Genomic DNA, 22,161 nt, shown 5'->3' with positions numbered 1-22,161 from the left:
ATCCAGGAAATGCTAATTGGACTTAATAGGTTTTTTTGTTTGTTTTTGTTTTTGTTCTTCAAGACAAGGTTTCTCTGTGTAACAGCTCTGGGTGTCCTAGAACTCACTTTGTAGATCAGGCTGGCCTCAAATGTACAGAGATCTGCCTGCCTCTGCCTCTGCCTCTGCCTCCTGAGTGCTGGGATTAAAGGTGTGCATGGCCACTTCCCAGAGTATTATTTTCTAAAAGAGATTATGGAGTTGGGAGGGGCCATGAAGTAGGTGGGGGCTTGGAAGATAAAGAAAGTTGGGGATGGATTTGATCATGTTTCATTGTATACATGTATGAGATTCCCAAGAATAAAGGCAAATTAATATTACAAAAATTAGGAAGTTCATAGGGCATCCCAAAACTAACAAATAAAATACTAGGTTTCTAAAACACACAAAAAATAATATGCCGGGAGGTGGTGCCACACACTTTTAATCCCAGCACTTGGGAGGCAAAAGTAGGCAGATCTCTGATAGGAGATGTCCTTGAAAAATCTGACCACAGATCTCCAAGTCTGAGGCCACCCTGATCTACATATTATGTTCCAGGACAGACAGGACCACACAGAGAAATCCTATATCATGGAGAAAAAAAGGGGGGGAGGGGAGGAGGCTGGCTTTGACAGTAATACTAAGGTTGAATTTAGCTCTCACCACTCTATACCATTACAGATTTTCCATTTGTCTCCCAGTGAATATACTGGTAAATAAAAGAATGGCAGAGTGGACTGTGAACTTCTTCCATGTTAGTCTGAATCATTCATGTGTGTAATCCCTGTAACTCCTATAAGGATGTACTGTACAGAAAAAAACTTCTGAGAGCAAGTAAAAGTGATACAAAGTACAATTGCATTTGTATGGGCAAGGCTTTTAGTTTTTAATAGCATGTGTGTTTTCCTTATTCTGGAAGCCACAAGTTAACAAAGCTGTCAGTTTTGAGCTTAATGTAATAGAGCAGCAGGACTGGGCAAACAAACACAGCCAAGTGTTACAAAACAACGGAGGCTACAAAGTAGCATTGCTACAGTTTTTAAAAAATTTAAAAAAATTTTTATTGTTAACAAAGTAACATAATTTAGTATAAAATATCTGTTTTATTTAATTAAGTACTTCTGGGCCCCAAACCACTATTTATTTATTTAATTTACTTAGTAGATATGTAGGAACTGAGAACAGATTATTCAAATAAATAGCCATTAATGAACTAGAGAAATCACTTTACTAGAACAGAACAGAATCCAAAGAAACCCATACAAGTTTTTTCTTCTTTGTCATTTAAAAAGTACCTCAAAAGCTGAGTATAGAGGTACACACTAGTAATCCTAGTCCTTGGAGGCTGAGGTAGAAGTATGCAGTTAGTCTAGACTACATAGTGTGACCTTGTCAAAACATAAGTGATTCAATCAACAAATAGATACTAAGAGCACTATAAGGTTTTTCCAATGAGCCTGTCATTGCTACAGTGCAATTATGGTATATAAGCAAATATTTGTGTTGATGTCAAAAACATGGATGTTTTAATGATATTTATCAGCAAATCTTGTTATTCTTACTCATTTCTTTGCCATTGATTTCAAAACACACTCAAAGAAATTCTGGGTGTCTGAATTGTCTTGTAGGTGTCATAATTATAACTTTCCTTCAAGAGCTGAAAAGCTGTTTTCCCAATAGCTATTGCTAAATCCTAGCACGTGTGTAAAGAAAAACAGGTTAATAGGCCTTGGGCCCTTCGGTGTGCTGGAAAGATAAAGGTCTCTGTAGGTAAGTGCTGCTGTGCATAGCCTCACATTTCCAACACCTGGGAAGATTCCAGAACTCTGGACTTGTTCACAGCTGAGCCAAACCATTTAGCCAAGAGGCTGCTTGTCTCACTTACGGGCTAAAAAGTAGTAGGTGGTCAATAAATAACACCTATTTGTAAAGCAGTGATAAGGAGTGACTGCAGGTTCTTTCTGGATGAATCTGTGGGTGTGAAATGTCACTCTGTGTGTGCTCTGTAAACTGCTATTGTAGATGTCTGTCCCCTTAACTGCTTGTGTATTGCTGCTTGGTACAAAGTTTAGTTTGCATTGTAGTCACCAGAGAAAAAGGAACTGCTGACCAGGAATTGGAAGCATTGGTTTTAAACCATTTGCTGGTTAAATTGACCCTGGCACTATTGATATTTTCCATCAGGCCTTGAAAAACACAAACACACAACAAAAATCACCAAAACAAGAACTCCAGGTCTTTTGGAGGTGACAATTGCATAGATTAGCAGTCAAGGCTTGTTTTAGCCAGGCAGTGGTGGTGGCAGTGGTGGCTAATCCCAGCACTCTGGAGGTAGAGGCAGGCTGTCAGTTTGAGGCTAACCTGGTCCAGAGAGTGAATTCCAGGACAGGTTCCAAAAGTCACAGAGAAACCCTGTTATCTAAAAAGCAAAAAATGAAAGACTTGTTCTAGGTTAAGAGAGTCAGCATTTTAAACATTCATTTTCTTTTATGTGTATGAATGTTTTGCTCGAATATATATGTCTGTGCATCACTCATGTGCCCAGGGTGTTGGCTCCCCCAGAACTGGACTTGCAGACTGTTGGGTATGGGCTGCTACTTGAGTGATGAACACTGAATCTCCAGCCACAGAAAGTCAGTTTTTAATTATGTTTGAAGGACATTGATATGCACTGGTATACCAACATGAATAGAATCCAACAGCTCACAGAAGGAGTAAAGTCACCACAGCAGAGATGATTCGTTTGAGTTCCCCATTTAATCATGCTACGTGGATATCTCAAGCTACATATTGTTTCTATCAGTCTCTATCAGTGTTTAAGCCTAGCAATTTCGGTCACACAGCTAATAAGTGATAGGACTAGAATTCAAATTCAGAGAGTGAAAAGGGAAGGAGGGAATAGGGACTGGTTTCTTAGTTTCAGTGATCAAGAACACACTCCTAATCATAAGTGAGGCAGGAAAAAAGACAAGAAAAATGACTGGTACCTAGGAGGGAAGCATCCTACCTAGCCTATGAGTTTCTGAAATTTTGTCTTTACCTCCCTTCTCCTTATTGGTGTGCCTGGGGATTAAACTACTGCAACTGGCTACTAAGCAGGTTCTGAGGATTCAAATTTAGGTGTCAGATTTGCATGGCAAACACTTAAGCCCACCAAACCATCTCATTAGTTAGTCCTTTTGTCAATTAAAAAGTCGTGATAAATATTTTTGCATACAAAAAGTTTTGTTCTAAAGAACATTTTTACAATTGCTACTGGGAAATCATTTATTTAGGTCATATGAAATTTGTAAGGTCCTTGATAGGATTTGACAACTTTCAAATGAACTACTTTATATCTGAATCTTTCTTAACTTATATCCACACCAGGGTATGAGAGTATCCACATCATTTTCACCAGTGAAATTCATCCATAAGTTAAACAAATTGGTAAATCAGATTTATAGAGAATACACTACTTCTGTCTTTATTATTATTGAGTTTGAACATAGATAAAATGTGGTAGACATCTTTGCAATTTTGTGAATTGATGTACTAGTAAGTGTTGATGTTTTATTTTCAAATGTCTCTTGTCTTTACAATATACTATATAGATACTTTTGTCCCTAATATGAATTTGCATACATGAGTTGCTGCTTCTGAATTGAGGTTTCTAAAAATGTGATGGACCCATTTACCTGTGAACAGTGTCCAACGTGTAATAGAGAAAGTGCACACTGTACTTTGTGGAATTACTCTTTAAAATTAATGAGGTAATGTAAGCAAAGCATGTCTTCTGCATTATCTGTCATAGATCATACACATCATTTCAGGAAACCATAAGTTTTGCTCTTGAGTTGAATCACACTCAATTCCATTTCAAGAGTTTAGAAAAACCAAAACTGGAGATTCAGTATCCCCGAAGGTTCACAAACTATTCAAATTGCTGATTGAGGAAGCGAAGTCTCTGAACACAAATCACAGTGATAAAGCTTGCAATCTTGAAAGCGGAGGCGTGCCAGCTGTCCCAGAGCAGGACCGGATCCTAGTTTTCCCTTCTCTCGCTTTGAACTTAGAAAACTCGGGGTGAAAATGACGAAGGCCAAAGCAGACAACGCGCCAGTGGCGTTCAGAAGTTAGCCTGCTTCTGTTTTTTAGACAGCAGCAGCTCTGGAGGCCACAACCGGATGGCAATGCAGAAGTACAGGCAGAGGGGAGGGCGGGGTCGGCCACTCCGTCGCCGGGGACCCGCACTTGGGAACTGCTGGGAGTGAGACACGGCATGCAAACCGGAGCGCCGCGTCAGCTAGGCTGTGGCTCCAGTCGACCCCCGAGCCCAGCCGCACAGAGTACTTCGCCGCGTCAAGGCTCCAGCCTGCAGCAGAGCCGCTCAGCCACTTCCGGCGCGCCAGCTCGGACCCGGGCAGCGCGCACGCGCAGAGGCCTAGCCTCCCGGAGGGGGCGTGGCAGCTGGGTGCCTCCTCTGCGCCTGCGCGCCGGTCTGCTGGGTCGGCAGGGGACGGGCTCTGGGTCGGCGTCGCGCAGTCCGTGGTGCCGCGACCCGGTCGCTCTTCACGCCTCACTGCGGCATCGCGTCGAGTCCCCTAGAGCTCGGCGGGGTGTGGGGAGGTAAGAGCCCCGGAGCCGCCGCCGGCCTCTCCTCAGCGTGCTGCGGGCGGAGGGGCGGGGTGGCGGCGGGCTTGCCGGGCTCCGACGGCTGGGCCTTGCCTTCCTCGGGGACCCGCTGGGCGCTGTGCAGCCTGGATACCCGACCCCACCGCAGGCCCGGCCCGGCCCGGAGCGCACTGGCCCCCGCTAGTCCTCGCCGGTTGTGGCCGCCGCCCCCGTCGCAGGGATGTCCTAGTGTCCGCCCCCGCTGCCTTTTCTTTCTAGTGCTTCTGATAAGATGACTTTTTTAGCCGTTAACCTGTTTGTGCGACCGTGATTGCAAATGGTTACATGCCCGACCCATCTATCTTCTTGGTTGGACAGGTCAGGAAGCCAGCCCGTAAATTTAATATTAAGTTCATCCTTTTATTCAAAGAATAATTTAGTGATGTCATCGGGTTCCGTCATTTACTCTCCTAGAGTTTGGCGTTTCTTGAGTGGGCGAAAGTTTAATGGCTTGAATCAGAGCTCTGATTTTTCACGTAACTTCTCTTTTCTCTGTCTTAGATATTCAACTACGTATTTAGTGGTAAGCTATTTAAAAGTGACAGCAAAGGATAAGGGATGGTGGAGTTCTTCCATACAAAAGTCAGCCGCTTAATATTTGGATATTTTTCTTTTGTCCTTTTTGCTCCCATTACATTTTAAACTTAAGGATCAGGTTGCTTAGCCTCCACCCCCCCCCCCATCTTTTTTTTTTTTTTAAAGCCTTATACATAACCGATTTCCTTTTTACTATACACGTAATATATGAGCAAAAGCATCTTTTGAAGTAGCTACTTCACTAAATCCCTTTTATTCCAATCATAATTCTGTGTTATACATAGTATCCCTATGATTGAGGGTAATGACAATTGGAAAAAAAATAATTACTAGTGCAGTGTATTTACCATTTTGGAAATTAAAACTCAGAAAATTCTTTTTTATTTTTTTTCACGTATTCATTTCCCAGTAGTATTATAGTGACTATAACCCCAGCAAGTAACTGTGGAGTCAGGAGGACTGAGCTACAAACCAGCCTGGGCTACACAGTAAATTGCTGTCTCAATAATAAAGCTAGGTAAAAGTAAAACCATTGATGTACTTACTAAGTATCTAGATTGTAAACCAACTCTCTTTCCAAAACTAAGTTTAGGGAGCAGGAAGGTATTGTTTTACTTGGAAGCAAGTCACTTTAATGTCTGGCGTCATAGAAAACAGCTGAAGGCTTGTATTTCTAGGTTGGTCTTGGGGCACTGGCTTGTTTAAAGCCCGTGAGGAAAACTTGTCTTTGCGTAGTCACTCGGTTAGAAAAGAGAAGACCTGTTTTCTCAGCAAAGCAGAGAGCAACTGATTTAAGCATTCTTCTATTAAATAGTCTGTTCTCATGTGCTTCTCACTTACAAACTGTGCAGCATTGGAAGTTTGTGTGTTCTTGCCCATGGGTGCTAGCGTTTATCTGCAGGTTGAATTGCTAGGTCTTAGAGTTCTGTCTCCCACCCTGCCCCCCTTCTTCTGTTTTCATAGACATAGGAATTAACTTGGATGATTTTCATAATTTTCTTTTGGGTTCCCAGGTCATTTGTTTGAATTATTTCACCTAATGATTGATAAAATATCTGCATATTTTTTCTGTGGTTTTGGGTTATTTTCTTGAATTTAAAGAGATAATTGTGATTTCCCCCCCCCCCAAGACTATTTCTACATATTGTTACATCGTTTGCTTGAGAGACCGTATCATTTTCTGTCAGTAGCAGTTGAGATTCTTTCTTAAAACCCATACCTCACCAACATCAAGTATTTTATTATATTTAAAAAAAAAAAACTTTGTTTCAACTTAGCAAGCAACCAATGGTATTTTTAAATCTTAATGATTCAATGTATATTGAATCTTTTCATGGTCATATTGTCTTTCCATATAATTTATTTTACCCACTTGCATTCTAGTGTCCAGGAGCCTTTTTAACAGGTTTTTATTATTTTTATATTGTGAGGCTACATTATATCATTTCTAAGGAAAATAAATTTTATGTTTCTATACAAGAGTTCATGTCTCTTTGGCAGGCGGTGGTGGCACCCACCTTTAATCCCAGCATTCAGGAGGCAGAGGCAGGCAGATCTCTGTGATTTCCAGGCCATCCTGGTCTTCAAAGAGAGTTCCAGGACAGTTTCTGAAACCTACAGAGAAACCCTGTCTTGAAAAACCAAAATAAATAAATAAATAAATAAATAAATAACATAAAAATAAAAAGTAGAGCTCTGAAAGGTTTACATAAATACCAGTTCTAAATTTAGTCTGGTATTTGTTCCTCTATATTTTCCCCTTTGCTAATACGATCTTAATTAACTGTCTGGATAGTATCTTAACTGTAGAGAATGGATGTTTATTGTATAGAGTTTTGTGATTTTCTTTCATTCCACACTGCATATTGGATATTGTCTACAGAAGTATGTGTAACCCAGGACATAGCTTTATCTAGACAAGTTTAGGGATCATTAGCCGTCTAGTGTCAGGCGCCTGTGCTCTTGAATTCTTTTCCTAGGTTACTTCCTTTAACAGCTATGTGTTGCCAGTTTCCCAGTCTCTATCTCAGACTCTTTTCTGCATTCCAGGTCCTTACATTCAACAGCCACTTGGACATCTTCCCCAGGATGTTCTCAAGGTACTTCACATAGTAGTCTCATGTGTCTCCCTTCTTCCTGTTCCTCTTGAATTGTCTGTGACGGTCAGTGTATCTCCATCGGTCTGCCAAGTCTCCCACACTGGGAACCTGTGCTAATTCCAGCCCTTTCCTTTGTTTCAATCTCGAAAAGTTCAGGTTTTTTAGCTATTTTTTTTTTTTTTTTTGTTTCTTTTCTTCTTCACCTCAGTCTCTGCTCATGTCCTCATTGTCTCTCACTTTAGCAATTTTAGGTTTCATTATTGTTTTTTATTATTAATCTTCCCTGTTGCCACCATTTTTTTTTTAAACCATGAAGAGACTTTTAAAACCACTTATAAAACTGAATATTATAAAATTTGTTTGGAAATCTGAAAGTATATAAATGGCCAAGTTAGTAAAAATATCTCAGGTCATCATTGGGCTGACAGGATGGCTTAATGGGTATAGGTGCAGCCCGGGAGCCTGAGGTGTTTGCTCCTAAGACACATGATGGAAGGACAGAATTATTCCTTTCTGGAAGTTTCCTTCTGACCTTCATACCCACACAAATAAACAGATAAGTAGAAAAAATAAATGTCATGAGCTTATACAGGAGACTTAAAAATAATCCTGTCAGTGCTTCTATGCACAAACTTTAAAATATAGAGTATATTGTACATTTTGTTTGTTTCTCCTATTTATAATAGATTGCTAGACCAAAAGTACCTTTTGTTTGGTTGAAATGAGAAAATCCACAGCTTAGTAGTACTTCATGTTAAAAAGATCCCAATATAAAGTATTTGCATTGTCATACATTTTATAAATTGAATTGTATTGTTTCCTGTACTTTTGGCACTTCAAATAATATAATGCTTAGCAGTGTGTTAGTTACTATGTTGAGATGTTCTATAAATAGATGTTCTTTAATGGATTCTTTGGTTTGTTAAAAAAATAAGACAAAACAAAACAAACAAACAAACAAAAAAAAAAACCTGGATTTTGCTAGTGAGAAACTGTTTTAGAACTTTTGGTGATAGTTTTTGTTTTCTGAGACAGGGTTTCTCTGTGTAGCTCTGGCTGCCTTGGAACTCACTCTGTAGTCCAGGCTGGTCTCAAACTCAGAGATCTGCTTGCCTCTGCCTCCTAGGTACTGGGATTAAAGGCATGTGCCACCACCACCCAGTTGGTGATAGTTTTTCTTTTTTTTAAAGACATTCCATATTCAGAGCTTCTTTACTCTTTCAAATATGAATGTACTTATTCATTTACTTTGGTTTTGTGGGACAGTGTCTCACTATGTATTGCTGGCTGGACTAGAATTTGCTATGTAAATTAGATTGGCAGGTCTTGAATTTACAGGATCCTCCTGTCTCTCCTTCCTGAGTTGGGATTACAAACATATGTCACCACTCCTGGCCTATTTTTTTTTTTTTGCCATTATATTTAATTTTAATTTTTTGTTAAAAAAATAATTAGTATGATGCATATGCCTTCAATCCTAATGCTCAAGAGGCAGAGGCAGGCATATTTCTATAGTCAAGGTCAGCAAGGCTAGCCAGAGCTACATTGTGTGATCATGTCTCCAAAAGGGGTGGAGTAACCATACCCTACATAAAGATTTAGAAGATACTAGAGGTCTGTAATGAAAAACGTACTTACCTTTTCTTGTTCTGATGCAGAATTCTACTCTCCAGAGGAACCTATCTTAGTCTAGGCTCCCTGTGTGAATCATAGAACACAGAAAATGGTTTCAGGAACTATTTCTGGGTTCTCCCATGGATGATACAAATAATAGTACTTTTAATGCCTGCAAATGAAGTTATTTTGTTACTAGATGTAGATGCCTTAGGGCAGTAAAGAATTCTCTCACAAAACTGAACAGGCTGCTTCAGTGGCAATAACCTCATTTTTTTTTTAAACCTCCAGATGTTTAAATAGCATATTTATCTGTATAGTTATCTCTCCTCCACAATCCTACCCTATTCTAGTTATAGTTTATAGGAGTCAGATTTGCTGCTTCCACTCTTCTGTTTGAACACTGCAATGCACATTCTTTCCCCTGGTATTCTCTAGCTAGTTACATGTTAACTGAATTACTTTGTGTTTGTATCATTATGTAATTACCACTTTCCTAGAGTTAGAAGTAACTTTATTTTTTTATATCTACCTCTCATGCATCTTTATGAATATATTTCATATCTTTGTTTGTTGGTTTATTTTTCAAGACAGGGTTCCCCTGTGTAGCCCTGGCTGTCCTAAAACTCACTCTGTTGACCATGGCGGCTTTGAACTCAGAGATCTGCCTGCCACTGCTTCCCGGCTCATATATTTTTTTAATTTGTAGCTTATATTCTTTGGGATTTTAACACCTCAGACAAGATATGCTATTCACCTATGAGTAGGTTCAAATGTATACATTAATGTCTTTGCTTTGTAGTATATTTCATCAGATTTGTGGTGCCTAGCTTCTGTTTCTGGTCCTAAAATATAGCAGTTTTCCTGGGCTACCATCTTGTCATCTTGTATGAATTCCATTGTGTCTCTCTGATATGGAATAGCTTGTTTCCTAGACTCAAGTTTTTCTGTTCCTTGGGGCCTCTATCATATTTGTAGAACACCCCTTTCAGTATGTCTAGACAATATTTTAACCATCACACTTAGCTGATTTGTTACTTTTAGAATTTTAGAGGGATGGCTCCAATGTTCCTTTGCTCTGTTGTTATTGTTGAGAAGTGTAATGCCAGAATGATAACCAATTCTGTTACTTTTCTCTGGAAGTTCTTATATTTACTCAGTAGCATACCTTACATGATGGGTACTGATAGATACACTGTATATTAGGCCAGAGCAATGGTTCATCAATTAAGAGCACTGGCTGCTCTTTAAGAGGACCTGGGTTCAATTCCCAGCACATGTGTGGCTCACAACTGCGTATAACTCAATTCCAGGGGATCTGACAACTCTTCAGCTATTCATGTGGTACACAGACAAATATGTAGGCAAATCACCTGTACATGTAAAATAACAAAAAAAATTGGGGGTGGGGAGGGAACACTGAATACATGAGTGAATAAAATACTAGGCCCTATCCTATGGATGTTTAAATCCCAGGAGAAAGTTACTCCAGATGGTAGCATTAACTGTAACTTACATAACTCCCTACAAGGATATAAAATTAGTAGTTACTATAGGAAATAGAAGAGTCTGTGTTGTGTTCCTTTTGCTTTTAGTCTTAAATACTTACTTCCAAAAGTCAGTACCTTTCCTTTACCCTGTAATGGCATTGTTTCATACATTTGTAACAACTTTTGACTTTGGGTTTTTGTCAGGATCTTGCTCTATAGCCCTGGCCTGGTACTTACTGTGTAACCTAGATAAACCTTGAACATGCTGCAATCGTCCTGCCATAGATTCCCAAGTGCTAGGATTATAGGCATGAGCTACCATGTCTAGCTAATACTTTTTTGTATTGTGTATATTGCGGTGTATTGTTTGTGGTATAAAGTTCTATAGGTGCTTTCAAGTGTTTTTTCTCTTGGTTCACCATTGCAGTATCATAGAGGTAGCTTTATTCCCATGAAACATCTATTGTATCCACCTCTCCCGAGTTCCAGACTATTAGCAACCACTGGCATGTTCATTGTCTCTATAGCCTTACTTTCCCAGAATGCATGTAATTGGATCATGGAGTAAATATGGATTCTTGTATTTAGCAATATGTGTTTAGAGATCATTCCTGTGTTTTGTGACTTGGTTAACACATTTCACTAAATAATAATATGCACCATGGTTCATTTATTCGTGTGGCAATCAAAGATACATGGTTGTGGTTGCTTCCACCTTTAGGCAGTTGTGAATGAATTCACTCATGCATTCTTTTCCAAGTGGTGGTGTACAGCTGTAACAGGAGCATTGGAGAAGTAGAGGCAAATGGTAGGGAGTTCATTGTCATCCTTGGATTGGAGATTATATATATATGGCTAGATGAGGTCCTGCCAAAAATCTAAACAAATAAAAACAATTTTTTTTTTTTAAAAAAAAGAAGAAAACACATATAAATACATGAGTGCCAGTTAGGTGGTCTATACTTAGAATGTCAGCATTCTTTAGTTTTCATTTTTTCTCCTATTTCTAATTTAGGATAAATTGGTTTTTCAATATAGTTTCCCAAAATGAAAGTTTAAACTGTTGATTTCAAGTTTGTTTGTTTTTAATGAATATATTGAACCCTGCTTCTGGTGAAAGAATTGTTTTTACTGAGTCTCTCCAACTTCTAAGATTTTAAGATCAGCTGTTGTCCCTATGTTCCTTCCTTATGGTTCTGTGCTCCTGTTTCGTAGTTGCGTAGAAGACTCTTCCTCTCAGAATATGTCTTGGTGTTTTCTTTCCTGCATTGTTTCTTCCTCTAAATTCCCTTCACTGACTAAATATCTGTTTGTTTGTTTTTTTTTGACAATTTTATTTATATAATATAATGGTTTATTTGAAAATGGAAACAAGATCTAACAGGCTCTATTGAATTGAGATGCCATGCATTGTTATTGAAAATACTTCTGAAATATTCCTTGGTTTAAGCTTGTTCTTAGCATAATTGTAACTTTGAAATGACCTTTTCTCTCTGGCTGCTTTTTGGAGTTTAGTTGTTTTCCTGTAATGTGCATAAAAGTGTGAATTTCTGTTTTATTGTGATATGCTGTATTATTTTTATCTGTTCAATTTTTTATGAATCCTGGAAAAAATTCCTGGCATTGCCTTCAAAAGAAATTTTCCCATACTCCTTTCCCCTTATGGAACTCTATTCTCTTGTTGGATTTCTAAATTTCTGTTTTATATTTATCTCTTCCTCATTTCTCTGTGATTTTCTCCCCACCCCCAAGTGGTATCTGTCATTGTTTTCTCCACTTCTGAATCATCAATAGCCTTAGTTGAATCATAATGAGTTCTTAAAAACCCTTATGTCACTCTTGTTCATTCTCTATGCCAAGCAACATTTGAATATATTTAATTATCATATCCCTTTGTTTATATGTATTCTTACAAAATTTGCATAGCTTTATTGTGCATTACAAAAATGATAGTTAGCAGTACTTGGGAAGGTCTTTTTTTTTTTTGTCCCCAACAAACTGGTCATTCACCACAGGCAGCTTGAAGAACATAGTCTTCTACTTTCTGGGTTAATTTGTATAGTTGCTTTTCTAAATGCTTTAGCTGCCTTTATATGACTGAATTTCCTGGAAATATATAATTAGTTTTCAGATTTGATTAGACCCAGGCTCATGTTCTGTGTGATGGTGTTCTTCCAATTATTGATGGTAAACTGATTACTGGATTGTAGTGTACTGACCCAACCCTAACATCAGGAAGTCCCCATCAGACATCCCCTCTAAAGTTTTAACATTTATTGATAACAGTTGCATAGCTCATTTATTGCATTAAGAGCTATTAAAAGATTTTTTTAAAGTTTAAATCCTTCTGCACTTATTTACTAGAATTCTTACCTAAAGAATGTTCTCTCAGTAACTATAGTATTATCTGGAAGTGTATTCTGTAAATAAGTGAAAGAATAATTCTCTGCTAATTTTCTTCATTTCATTAGTTTTTAGAGTAATAGTACCCTAGCAGCCTTCCAGTAGATTGGGTTCTTTGGTTTTGAGCTTAATGTTACTATGAGTGCTTGGTTTTTAAATTTTATTTGATTTGTTTTCAGTTCTGTGTGTTCTTCATTGTTCTGACGTTCATTTATCCAATTTAAGCAGAAAGAGCCCCTTGGCGTGGCTTCTTCCCTTCTGATGGTCACTGGCAGTCTTGCCATGGTCTCTGCCTCAGCTACTCGACAGAGTGTATATTTTATATATTTGTATTTGTAGCCTTTCATTGTTAGTCTGACTTGTGAATTATTTAGATATGATTTTAAAATTAATAATACTGGACTGGAGAGATAAGTCAGTGAGAAAGATTGTGTGCCATGCAGGATTAGGACATAAGCTTGAAGTTATAGAAGCCATGTTAAAGGCAGGCGTGGCTATGTACACCTGTAAACCTGATGGTATGGGACAGGTAGATCCTTAGAGCTTGCTGGCCAACCCACTTTGCTGAAATGTTCTGTGGGAGACCTTTTTTTAAATTTTTTATATTCTAATTCCAGTTCCTCCTTTCTCCTCTTCTCCTGCTCCCCCCTAGGAAGTCTGCTAAGTTTGTCTCATCATGTCCTTGAGGCAGGACCAAGGTACCTCTCCACTCCCACATCCTTATGTCTAGAGTGAGCAAGGTATCTCTCCATATAGAGTAGGCTCCGCTAAGTCAGTTTCTGCATTAGAGTTAGATCTTGGACCCACTGCCAGTGACCTCATAAACTGCCTCAGCTGCACCATTGTCACCTATATTTAGTTCAGTCTTATGCAGGTTCCCCATTTGTCAGACCTGAGTCAGTGATCTCTCACTAGCTCGGGTCTGCTGATTCTGTGGGTTTCCCCACTTCTTTGTTCACATTATTCCTCCTCCCTCACTTCGATTGTACTCCAGGAGCTGGGCCCATTGGTTAGTTGTGGATTTCTGCATCAGCTCCCATCTGTTTCTGGAAGAGGGTTCTGGCTTCTCTGGGGTTGTGGATTGTAGGCTGGGTGGGAGACCTTTTTTAAGTCAGTGAGTTGAGAGTGACAGAGGAAAATGTGGATTGACCTTTGGTTTCCACTTGCACACTTATGTGCATGCTTCACACACTCACTGCCCCCTCTCCCATACAGGATTGTGTGTGTGTAGATGTTGTGTGTAAAAGTTGCCTTTCTTGTCACTTTCATGGAGAGAGCATGTTCTACCTATGTTATGGAAAAGGAATACTGCTTACATTTACTTTTTGTTTATTTATGTATGTATGTATGTATTTGGCTTTTCAAGACTCTGTGTAACAGTTCTGACTGACCTAGAACTTGCTGTGTAGACCAGGCTGATCTGGAACTCATAGAGATCCACCTGCCTCTGCCTCCTGAGTGCTAGGATTAAAGGCATATGCCACAATGCCCAGCTTTAATTTTATTTTTCTTTCTACTTTGATAGCATAATATTTGTATGGTAGAAAATTAAATATAATATTGTACTTTTTATTTTCTAGGCTACAAGAATTAAATTCTGAGTAAGCCTACAGGTAGGATGGACAGTTACTTTAAAGCAGCAGTCAGTGACTTGGACAAACTTCTTGATGATTTTGAGCAGAACCCAGGTTTGTTGGTTTTTCTGCTTTGCTACTAGAATCTTAAAATATCCCTTTAGCAAAATTTGGTTTCAATCTTGGTCACATTGTTATGTTATCTAAAAAGTTTGCCTATTTCATTATAACATAATTGGTTTATTCTTATGCCAGTAGGATCAATAGCCAAAAATAAAAGTTATTGTTTAGATACAAACTTGGTTAGAAGAAAATCTTCATGAGGAAGATCAAAGCAATTTGGTGGAGCTCTATAAGTTGAGATGTCATTACTATAAGAGATGACATTTCCTCAGAATGAAGTTAGGAAGCGGGAGGGCTACCCTAGCTAGATTTCTGTTGCTGTGATAAATACCATGACCGTTGAAATGCCTTGCGGAGGAAAGAGTTTGTCTCACCTTAGAGTGGATATTCCACCATGAAAGGAAGTCAGGGTAGGGATTTGAGGCAGGAATGAAGCAGAACCGGTGGAGGAGTGCTGCTTAATGGCTTGTTCCTCATGGCTTGCACCTTGCTCCTTTATACAACCCAGATCCACTGTCAGGACTAGTCACCCACAGTGGGCTGGGCCCTCTCGCACCAACCATTAATCAAGGCCATATGGCGGAGGCATTTTCTTAATTGGGTTCCTTTTCCCAGATGACTCTAGCTTGTGTCAAGTTTACAAAAAACCAATTAGGACAATGACAGAATACAAAGAGCTAAAGAAAAGATAGCTCTCAGCCTCTTCTGGTTTGGTTTATAGTATAGCTGAGTTGTTGACAGTGTTTCTGTCATCTTATGACTACTGCATCAAGTAAAAACTACAGCAGTTCAGAGCAAATAAAAAGTTGATTGAAAGTTCTAGGAAGTGTATCTTTCTAATTTTTATTTTATTCTGAATAGCTTTGTGTCTCTATTTTTCACTAGATAAACAAGATTATCTCCAAGATGCACAGAATGTATATGCTTCTAATCACTGTTCAGTTTCTTCAGAACCAGCCTCTCCACAGCTAGTTTTACTGTTGCCGAAGGACCAAAGATGTGGTGGTAGTTGTGCCTCATCAGAAACAGGCTCTGAAACAAATGAGACTTTCCTCAACAAGGAAACACATGAGGGGTCAACTTGTAGACAGAATGAAAAAAATGTAACAGGACTTGATCTTCTTTCTTCGGTAGATGCTAGTACTTCAGATGAAATCCAGCTTTCATGTATGAGAAGATGTAGTAAACCTGTCTGTGACTTGATAAGTGACATGGGTAACTTAGTACATGCCACCAATAGTGAAGAAGACATTAAGAAGTTATTGCCAGATGACTCTAAGTCTAGTGTAGATGCTTTAATCGCATTGGATTTGTCTTCAGTTTCAGATGCTCTCACTGTCTCTGCATTAGACCATGGTACTAATGTTGTTGGAGAAGAACAGAATGACATCAACTCTGGCCTACAAAACAGAGCTATTAGTAGGATTAAAGAATTGGGTGTAAAAGTAGACACAGCACTTTCCGATTCTTGTAAATATAGTGGAACAGAAAATTTAAAGGATGAAAAGGTCCCTAATGAGTTAGAAACAATTGATTTTGACGTTTCGTCTACTTTGACTGAACAAAGTTCTGAAACAACTAATGCCAAAGATAACCCACAGTACAAGAGGCTTCCATGTGAGGTTTTAAAAGGTGATGGCTGTTTGGCAGAAGAGAGAGTGGATGTGGCAGTCATAAATACAGAGTGTTTAGAGGAAGGCAGTAACACAATTGCTAGGCCTTACAATCTTCAAAAAAATGAAGGGTTATGCCTAAGTGACCCAAATTCAAAAGATGAAAACTTCAAGTTACTTGACCCTTCATTTCAGGAAGACAGTACTGCTGTACTTATGAAACAGTTAGTAAAAAAAGACTCAAGAAACTTAGACCTTAAAGACAATGATGATACAGTCCAGATTTCTTCTTCATCTTTGCATGTTCCAAGGGAAGGTGTATCCTCTTCACTGCCCTGTCTTTCATCGTCTGGGTTTTTGTGTGAACCCTTAATTGACAATAATGTGTGTGGTGATTTTTTACCTCCTGATAAGTGTGAAGATCAGAAAGATGTAAGGACTCTGCTTGAAGAAGTACAGAAGAATACTGTTTTAGATGGGGACATCCTTAGGGAGGCAGATATTTTGAAAAAGGAAAAGTGTAAAAGCATGTTTCTTCAGTCAGTAAAGGAAAAGAAAGAGGATGGGAAGGTTGAACCTGAACAGATGGTAATCCATGGTGAATCTTTGGAGTACCCTGAGGATACCAGCTCTTCTGCAGCTGCAGAGTCTCAAATGGCACTCTATGCTTCGAATGCCTCAGAGTCTCCTGACAGATATGAAGGGCTCACCTTTGCCAGCAGTGATATGGACGGACAGGAGTTAGATTACTTCAATATTGATGAAAGCATAAGAAGTGGTACACTAATCAGTGATGCTGAACTAGACGCTTTCCTGAAAGAACAGTGTCTTCAGGACCCTAACACAATGTCTTTTGAAGACAGATTAAATGATTCACAGTCTCAGATGAATCAGATAGATATGCAAAGATTAAATGATGAAAGTGCCGGTGATACATATTTCAATGCTGAAGCTGGAGCCGCTGGTGAAAATGGAGATATTGTGATTTGTGAAACAATTGATAAAGAAAACAGAGTGGAAAATGGTGATGCTTCTGCAGGGGAAAGTATAGTTCCAGCCAGTAAGTCTGACACAGCGAATGAATTGCCAGTCTCTAGTATTAACACCCAAGCTGTTGGAGGGGCCAGACCTAAGCAACTTCTTAGCCTTCCACCAGGGACAAGGAGTTCAAAGGAACTGAGTAAGCCAGACATCCAAGATGTGCCAGAAAGTGAGGCAAGCACAGCAAATGCTATTGCTGTCTCCACTTGCTCTGCCGACCATATACCTGATTCTCAGGTTAGCTTCAATTCCAATTACATTGACATAGAAAGTAATATTGAGGGTGGATCCAGTTTTGTAACTGCAAACAAGGATTCTCTGCCTGAAAGCATTTGCAAAGAAGGTTTGGTTTTGGGCCAGAAACAACCTACTTGGGTTCCTGATTCAGAAGCTCCAAACTGTATGAACTGCCAAGTCAAATTCACTTTTACAAAACGGCGACACCACTGCCGAGCATGTGGGAAAGTAAGTTATTAAAATGTTGGCTTTTTATTAGTCGTTTATGGTTCCTGCTATTGAAACTAGGTCCTCTCACAACAGGCAGATTCTGAGTTACTTTGTTATCCTGTTAGGTCAGTGATTCTCAACCTTCCTAGAGCTGTGACCCTTTAATACTTTAATACTCATGCTAAGGTGACCCCCAGCCATAAAATTGTTTGTTGTTACGTTATAATTGTAATTTTGCTACTGTTATGAATTGCAGTGTAAATATCTGATAGGCAGGATATCTGATTTGTGACCCCAAAGGGTTGTAACCTACAGGTTGAGAACTGCTGCTCCAAGTGTTTATGTTCTCTAGTACTGACAGATGTTCCAAGCTCAGTGGATCCCCCTGTCTTTAAATACTTCCATTGCAGCCAGTTTCCTGGTCACTACCTAGGAAAACACTAGAATAACAGTTGGCTTATTTGTGTTCTTATTGAGGATAAATATGCTGTCTATAAACTCTAAAGAAATTGTCTTTAAAAGCTGGTGTGCTTTTTTATTTAGCACTTTTCAGTTATATGTTGATTTGTGTTCAAACTACTACATCTTAGCAAAATAATGTCCTTGTAAATTGTAGGCAAGCTCAGTATCACTAAATTATGTATTTAGCTGCTACAGGAAGCTTTTCAATTCATAGACAGATTTATTAAAGAAAAATTTTATTGCCTTCCAGCTAACATAATTGATTCAAAAAGTTTTCCTCATCAGAAATATGACTAGAAATTACAAAATATTCCTTGCATTAGAGTTCTCTAGAAGAACAATTCATATATATATATATATATATTTATGGATAAACATGTATGTATGTGTGTAATTATAAAGGGATTTATTAGATGTGATGGTAGGCTCATTAGTCCAGCAGTGGTCATCTGATGCGTAGGCAGGTAGTGCAGTTGCTGTGAAGCCTGGGGTCCCTGGAGAGTCAACGGTGTGGCTGAAGGGTTGAGTCTGTTGTCACAGCATCAGGAGATAGATGCAGGAGGGATGGTTTGTCCTCACTGCTGCCTTTCTATTCCACTCTTATGCTTGCCAGGCCTCCAGTCTATTGGGCAGTGGTGTTCAGATCCAGGGTATGTCTGTCTCCTTTCCTAGTTATTCTGGTTGCCAGTCTTGTCTGGAAATACCCTCACAGACATACCCAGAACACCTGGACATCTCTCGTTCCAATTAATATCGGCAGTCAAGATTAGCTATCATGCTTATTTAAGTTAAAGTAAATTTAAGTTAAGTAAAGTTAAATAGTTCTATTTATGATTATAGTGATTAGAAAAATGAGTCACATAATAAGAAATGTTTCAGCTTATTAGGTTTTGAGCTCCTACCCCCTGCTTCTAATAAATATACTTGAGACAAAAACAAATGTAGTATTTTATTCTTTGTAGGTATTTTGTGGTGTCTGTTGTAACAGGAAATGTAAGCTTCAGTATCTAGAAAAGGAAGCAAGAGTATGTGTAGTCTGCTATGAGACTATTAATAAAGGTGAGTATTAACCTGACATGTTTTCTTCCACTACATGAATATATATTAAGAGTAACTGGATTGTGACAAAGATAAACTTCTTTATTTTCTTAAGGCAAGGACCTAGTGTTGACTTATTTGGCTTAGGTGGGACATCCCAAGGCTTGGTTTCTCTTTTTGTTCCACTCTCACAATTAACACTACCAGTGTGGAAAGGAAGCATTCAGGTTCTGGAGTGGCAGTTCATTACCTTTTAACAGGTACTAAGTTCCTAAGTGCTGCATTTCATCTCCCTACTGTTTGATCGTCACTGTCATCCTTATCATCTTAATGGAAACATTCATACAAGTAGCTACTTATTGGTTCTCAGCATTATATATTAATGTTAAAGGCAAGGTAGTAGTTCTTATCCTTTAGACAGTTGCCTGAAATGAGAATGAGAGATAAGGTATTAAATATGATTATATAAACTCATAGGACCACCATACTGTTGGTACATTTTGGTCTCATCTTTTTCCATTCTCAGTTTTAGAATGTTAAATGTGTGTGTACCCATTGTTTCTTGGTCTTTAACTAGTTTCCATTTTCAGCAGTGGTCTTCTTTGAGTTCCCACAGGGTTTTGTTTTGTTTTTTGTTGTTATTATTGTTGTTGTTGGTGTGTGTGTGTGTGTGTGTGTTTGTGAGTGTGTGAGAGAGAGAGAGTGTGTGTGTGTGTGTGTGTGTGATGTTGTGCTTTCACCCCTAGCTAATGTCTGTTCTTTTGAGTAATTCTTGTATTTTCAAAGATTTGTTGACAGTTTAATTCCCAACAAAAATTACTTGACCATTTTTTGACCAGGCCTATGAACTAGCTAGTTCCTATTAGCCAGGGGAATAAATACCTGATAATAATTTGTTTTTCTCTTTTGAATGAAGATAAATTTTTTCAGCAATTCTCCAAAAAGCTCTGATGTGAGTCTGTTAGCCCGAGGTAAGCTGTTCTACTCCCTGCTGTTGACCTATACTCTGGAAGATAATAGAATATAATTAAAAAATATTTTTATGTTTTAGCCATTGTTTATTAAGAAGCTACACGCTTATAATTGCTTTTCTTCTTGCAGTGTATCTGTAGCCTAGACGACAGCTGCCAATGCTATTAGCCCAAGCAGTTTACTAGAATTCAAATTTTAGGGGAAGTTCCCACATAAAGGTTCCTACTTCAAAAGCCATGAAAATTTGAGTTACCAGGTCAGATTTTGGGAAGAGATATTCTGACTATACAATCCAAGAGAGAGAAAGTTATGCTCATTAAAGAGACTTAACAAAATACCAAGATAAAATTTTTGTCTATCAAGGATATAATGTAGAGGAATAGAAATGTAGCTCAATGGTAGAGTGCTTGTTCTAGCATATACAAGACCACAAGTTTAATTCCCATCAACACACACACAGACACACACACACAGACACACACACACACACACACACACACAGAGGGACACACACACACAGAGGGACACACACACGCACGCACGCAATGAATTTATTTAGATACTTGTTTTTATTCTGTTTCAACATCTTACATAGTTTTCATTTAAGGAGCTATTATTACAGTATATGTATTACAGTAATATATAAGGAGTTATATATTACAAGAAAATGTCAACTATAGGCTAGAAAATTATGGAAGTGATCATTTAAACAATGTTATCATATATGAAAAAGATGATTCAAAGGTTGTATGATGAAGTCAATGAAGGATGGAAGAAAAGATTGAATAGAAATTGTGAACAGTGAGAAGGTTGCTGAGATTGTGTGAGTTCTGTCAGCATGTGAATGCTGTCTGGTAGAATGTAAAGTGTGTGGCTCTTACTGGTTAGTGGAAACAGTTTCCAAAGTGCTCTGATGCAGTGATGGTAAGAAAGATTGTAGCTGTGGTAGCACTTACGGTCATTCAGTTTAGAGAAGGGCTGAAGATGGCATTGCCAGTACTGTGCTTTTGTATTGGAAGATTATTCAGTGATGTTCTGTATTCTGGAGTTACAGCTGAGAACAAAATAGATGTTCTGTTGATGTAGAATTATTGAATGTGGAGAAAAGGGGATAGTAAATAGAGAAGCCATCAGATGATAATAATACCCTGAACTTAAAATGTACAAAGATAGAAACAGATTAGTGGCCGTAATAGTACTTTATGATAATATGACATGTGACTAGGGACTTGAAAGAAATAGACTGGATCTGTGTGAGAATCTGAAGAGAGAACAGACAGCCAAGCTGTACTTGCTGAACGTGAAGAACAAGGAGGCTCAGGTCGCTGGCTCCTTGTGAGTCTGTGGGTTATACTGAGAGATGAGACTAGGGATGTAGAACCCACAGGACCTGTCATTCAGATAACTCCAATTAGAAAACCATAAAGGATTTAAACTGACTATTATACTAGGAAATAATTATTTAGGTCTTAAAGAATCATTCTGCAGCATGTTGCTAGTAGGTAGATTCTAGGATTAAAAGGGCAAAACAGATACTCATACTCAATAAAGATGATTTTCTGTAATAGATACCAAGCATACATAATTAAAAATATCGAAATAACTCATCTATAACTTAATGAAGTGGAGTGCTGCCAACTAAAGAAAGGAGCCTGTACTAGTCACTCGGACATCTTTATCAAGTACCACTTTCTCTTGATTGGCCATTTATTTCTTTCTCCTTACAACTTGAAAAATCAAATATCTATTAGAGCTTTCTTGAAAGTTTAAAAAAACATGCATTTTTAATACTATTCTTTCCCCCTTTATAGCTCAGGCATTTGAAAGGATGATGAGTCCCAGTGGTTCTTGTCTTAAGTCTAATCATTCTAAAGATTGTGCCACCACCCAGCCACTTGAGGAGACCCACACATCCAGTATACTTTCACCTACAACTTTGCCCATCTCAGCACTGAAACAACCAAATGTTGAAGGTAACCAGGGTAAACTGCTGTGGTTTACACCTAGGATTAGTTATCAAATAGAAATGCTCTGGCAGTCAGAGCCTAGATAGCAAAGAGAAACCAGTTAAGGT

General features: G+C 38.5%; 1 protein-coding gene across 2 annotated transcripts in view; it reads left to right on the top strand.

Moving 5' to 3' along the window:
* Positions 1 to 4,471: 4,471 nt before the first annotated feature.
* Zfyve16 (zinc finger FYVE-type containing 16) overlaps positions 4,472 to 22,161 on the top strand; it is a 46,678-nt gene continuing 28,988 nt past the window's right edge. The window contains exons 1-5 of one of the 2 annotated variants that reach the window (XM_051182966.1): positions 4,472 to 4,629; positions 14,398 to 14,505; positions 15,400 to 17,633; positions 19,040 to 19,136; positions 21,899 to 22,060. In XM_051182966.1, coding sequence (XP_051038923.1) covers positions 14,436 to 14,505; positions 15,400 to 17,633; positions 19,040 to 19,136; positions 21,899 to 22,060 — 2,563 coding nt within the window. In that variant the 5' untranslated portion in view covers positions 4,472 to 4,629; positions 14,398 to 14,435. The remainder of the gene's footprint in view (positions 4,630 to 14,397; positions 14,506 to 15,399; positions 17,634 to 19,039; positions 19,137 to 21,898; positions 22,061 to 22,161) is intronic. The other variant, XM_051182967.1, reaches the window with a different exon arrangement.

The sequence above is a fragment of the Phodopus roborovskii genome, unplaced genomic scaffold (genome assembly GCF_943737965.1).
Source record: "Phodopus roborovskii unplaced genomic scaffold, PHOROB, whole genome shotgun sequence".
Lineage (NCBI taxonomy): Eukaryota > Metazoa > Chordata > Mammalia > Rodentia > Cricetidae > Phodopus > Phodopus roborovskii.
Note: the sequence above shows the minus strand (reverse complement) of the source record. Positions and strands in the feature narration are given on the sequence as shown.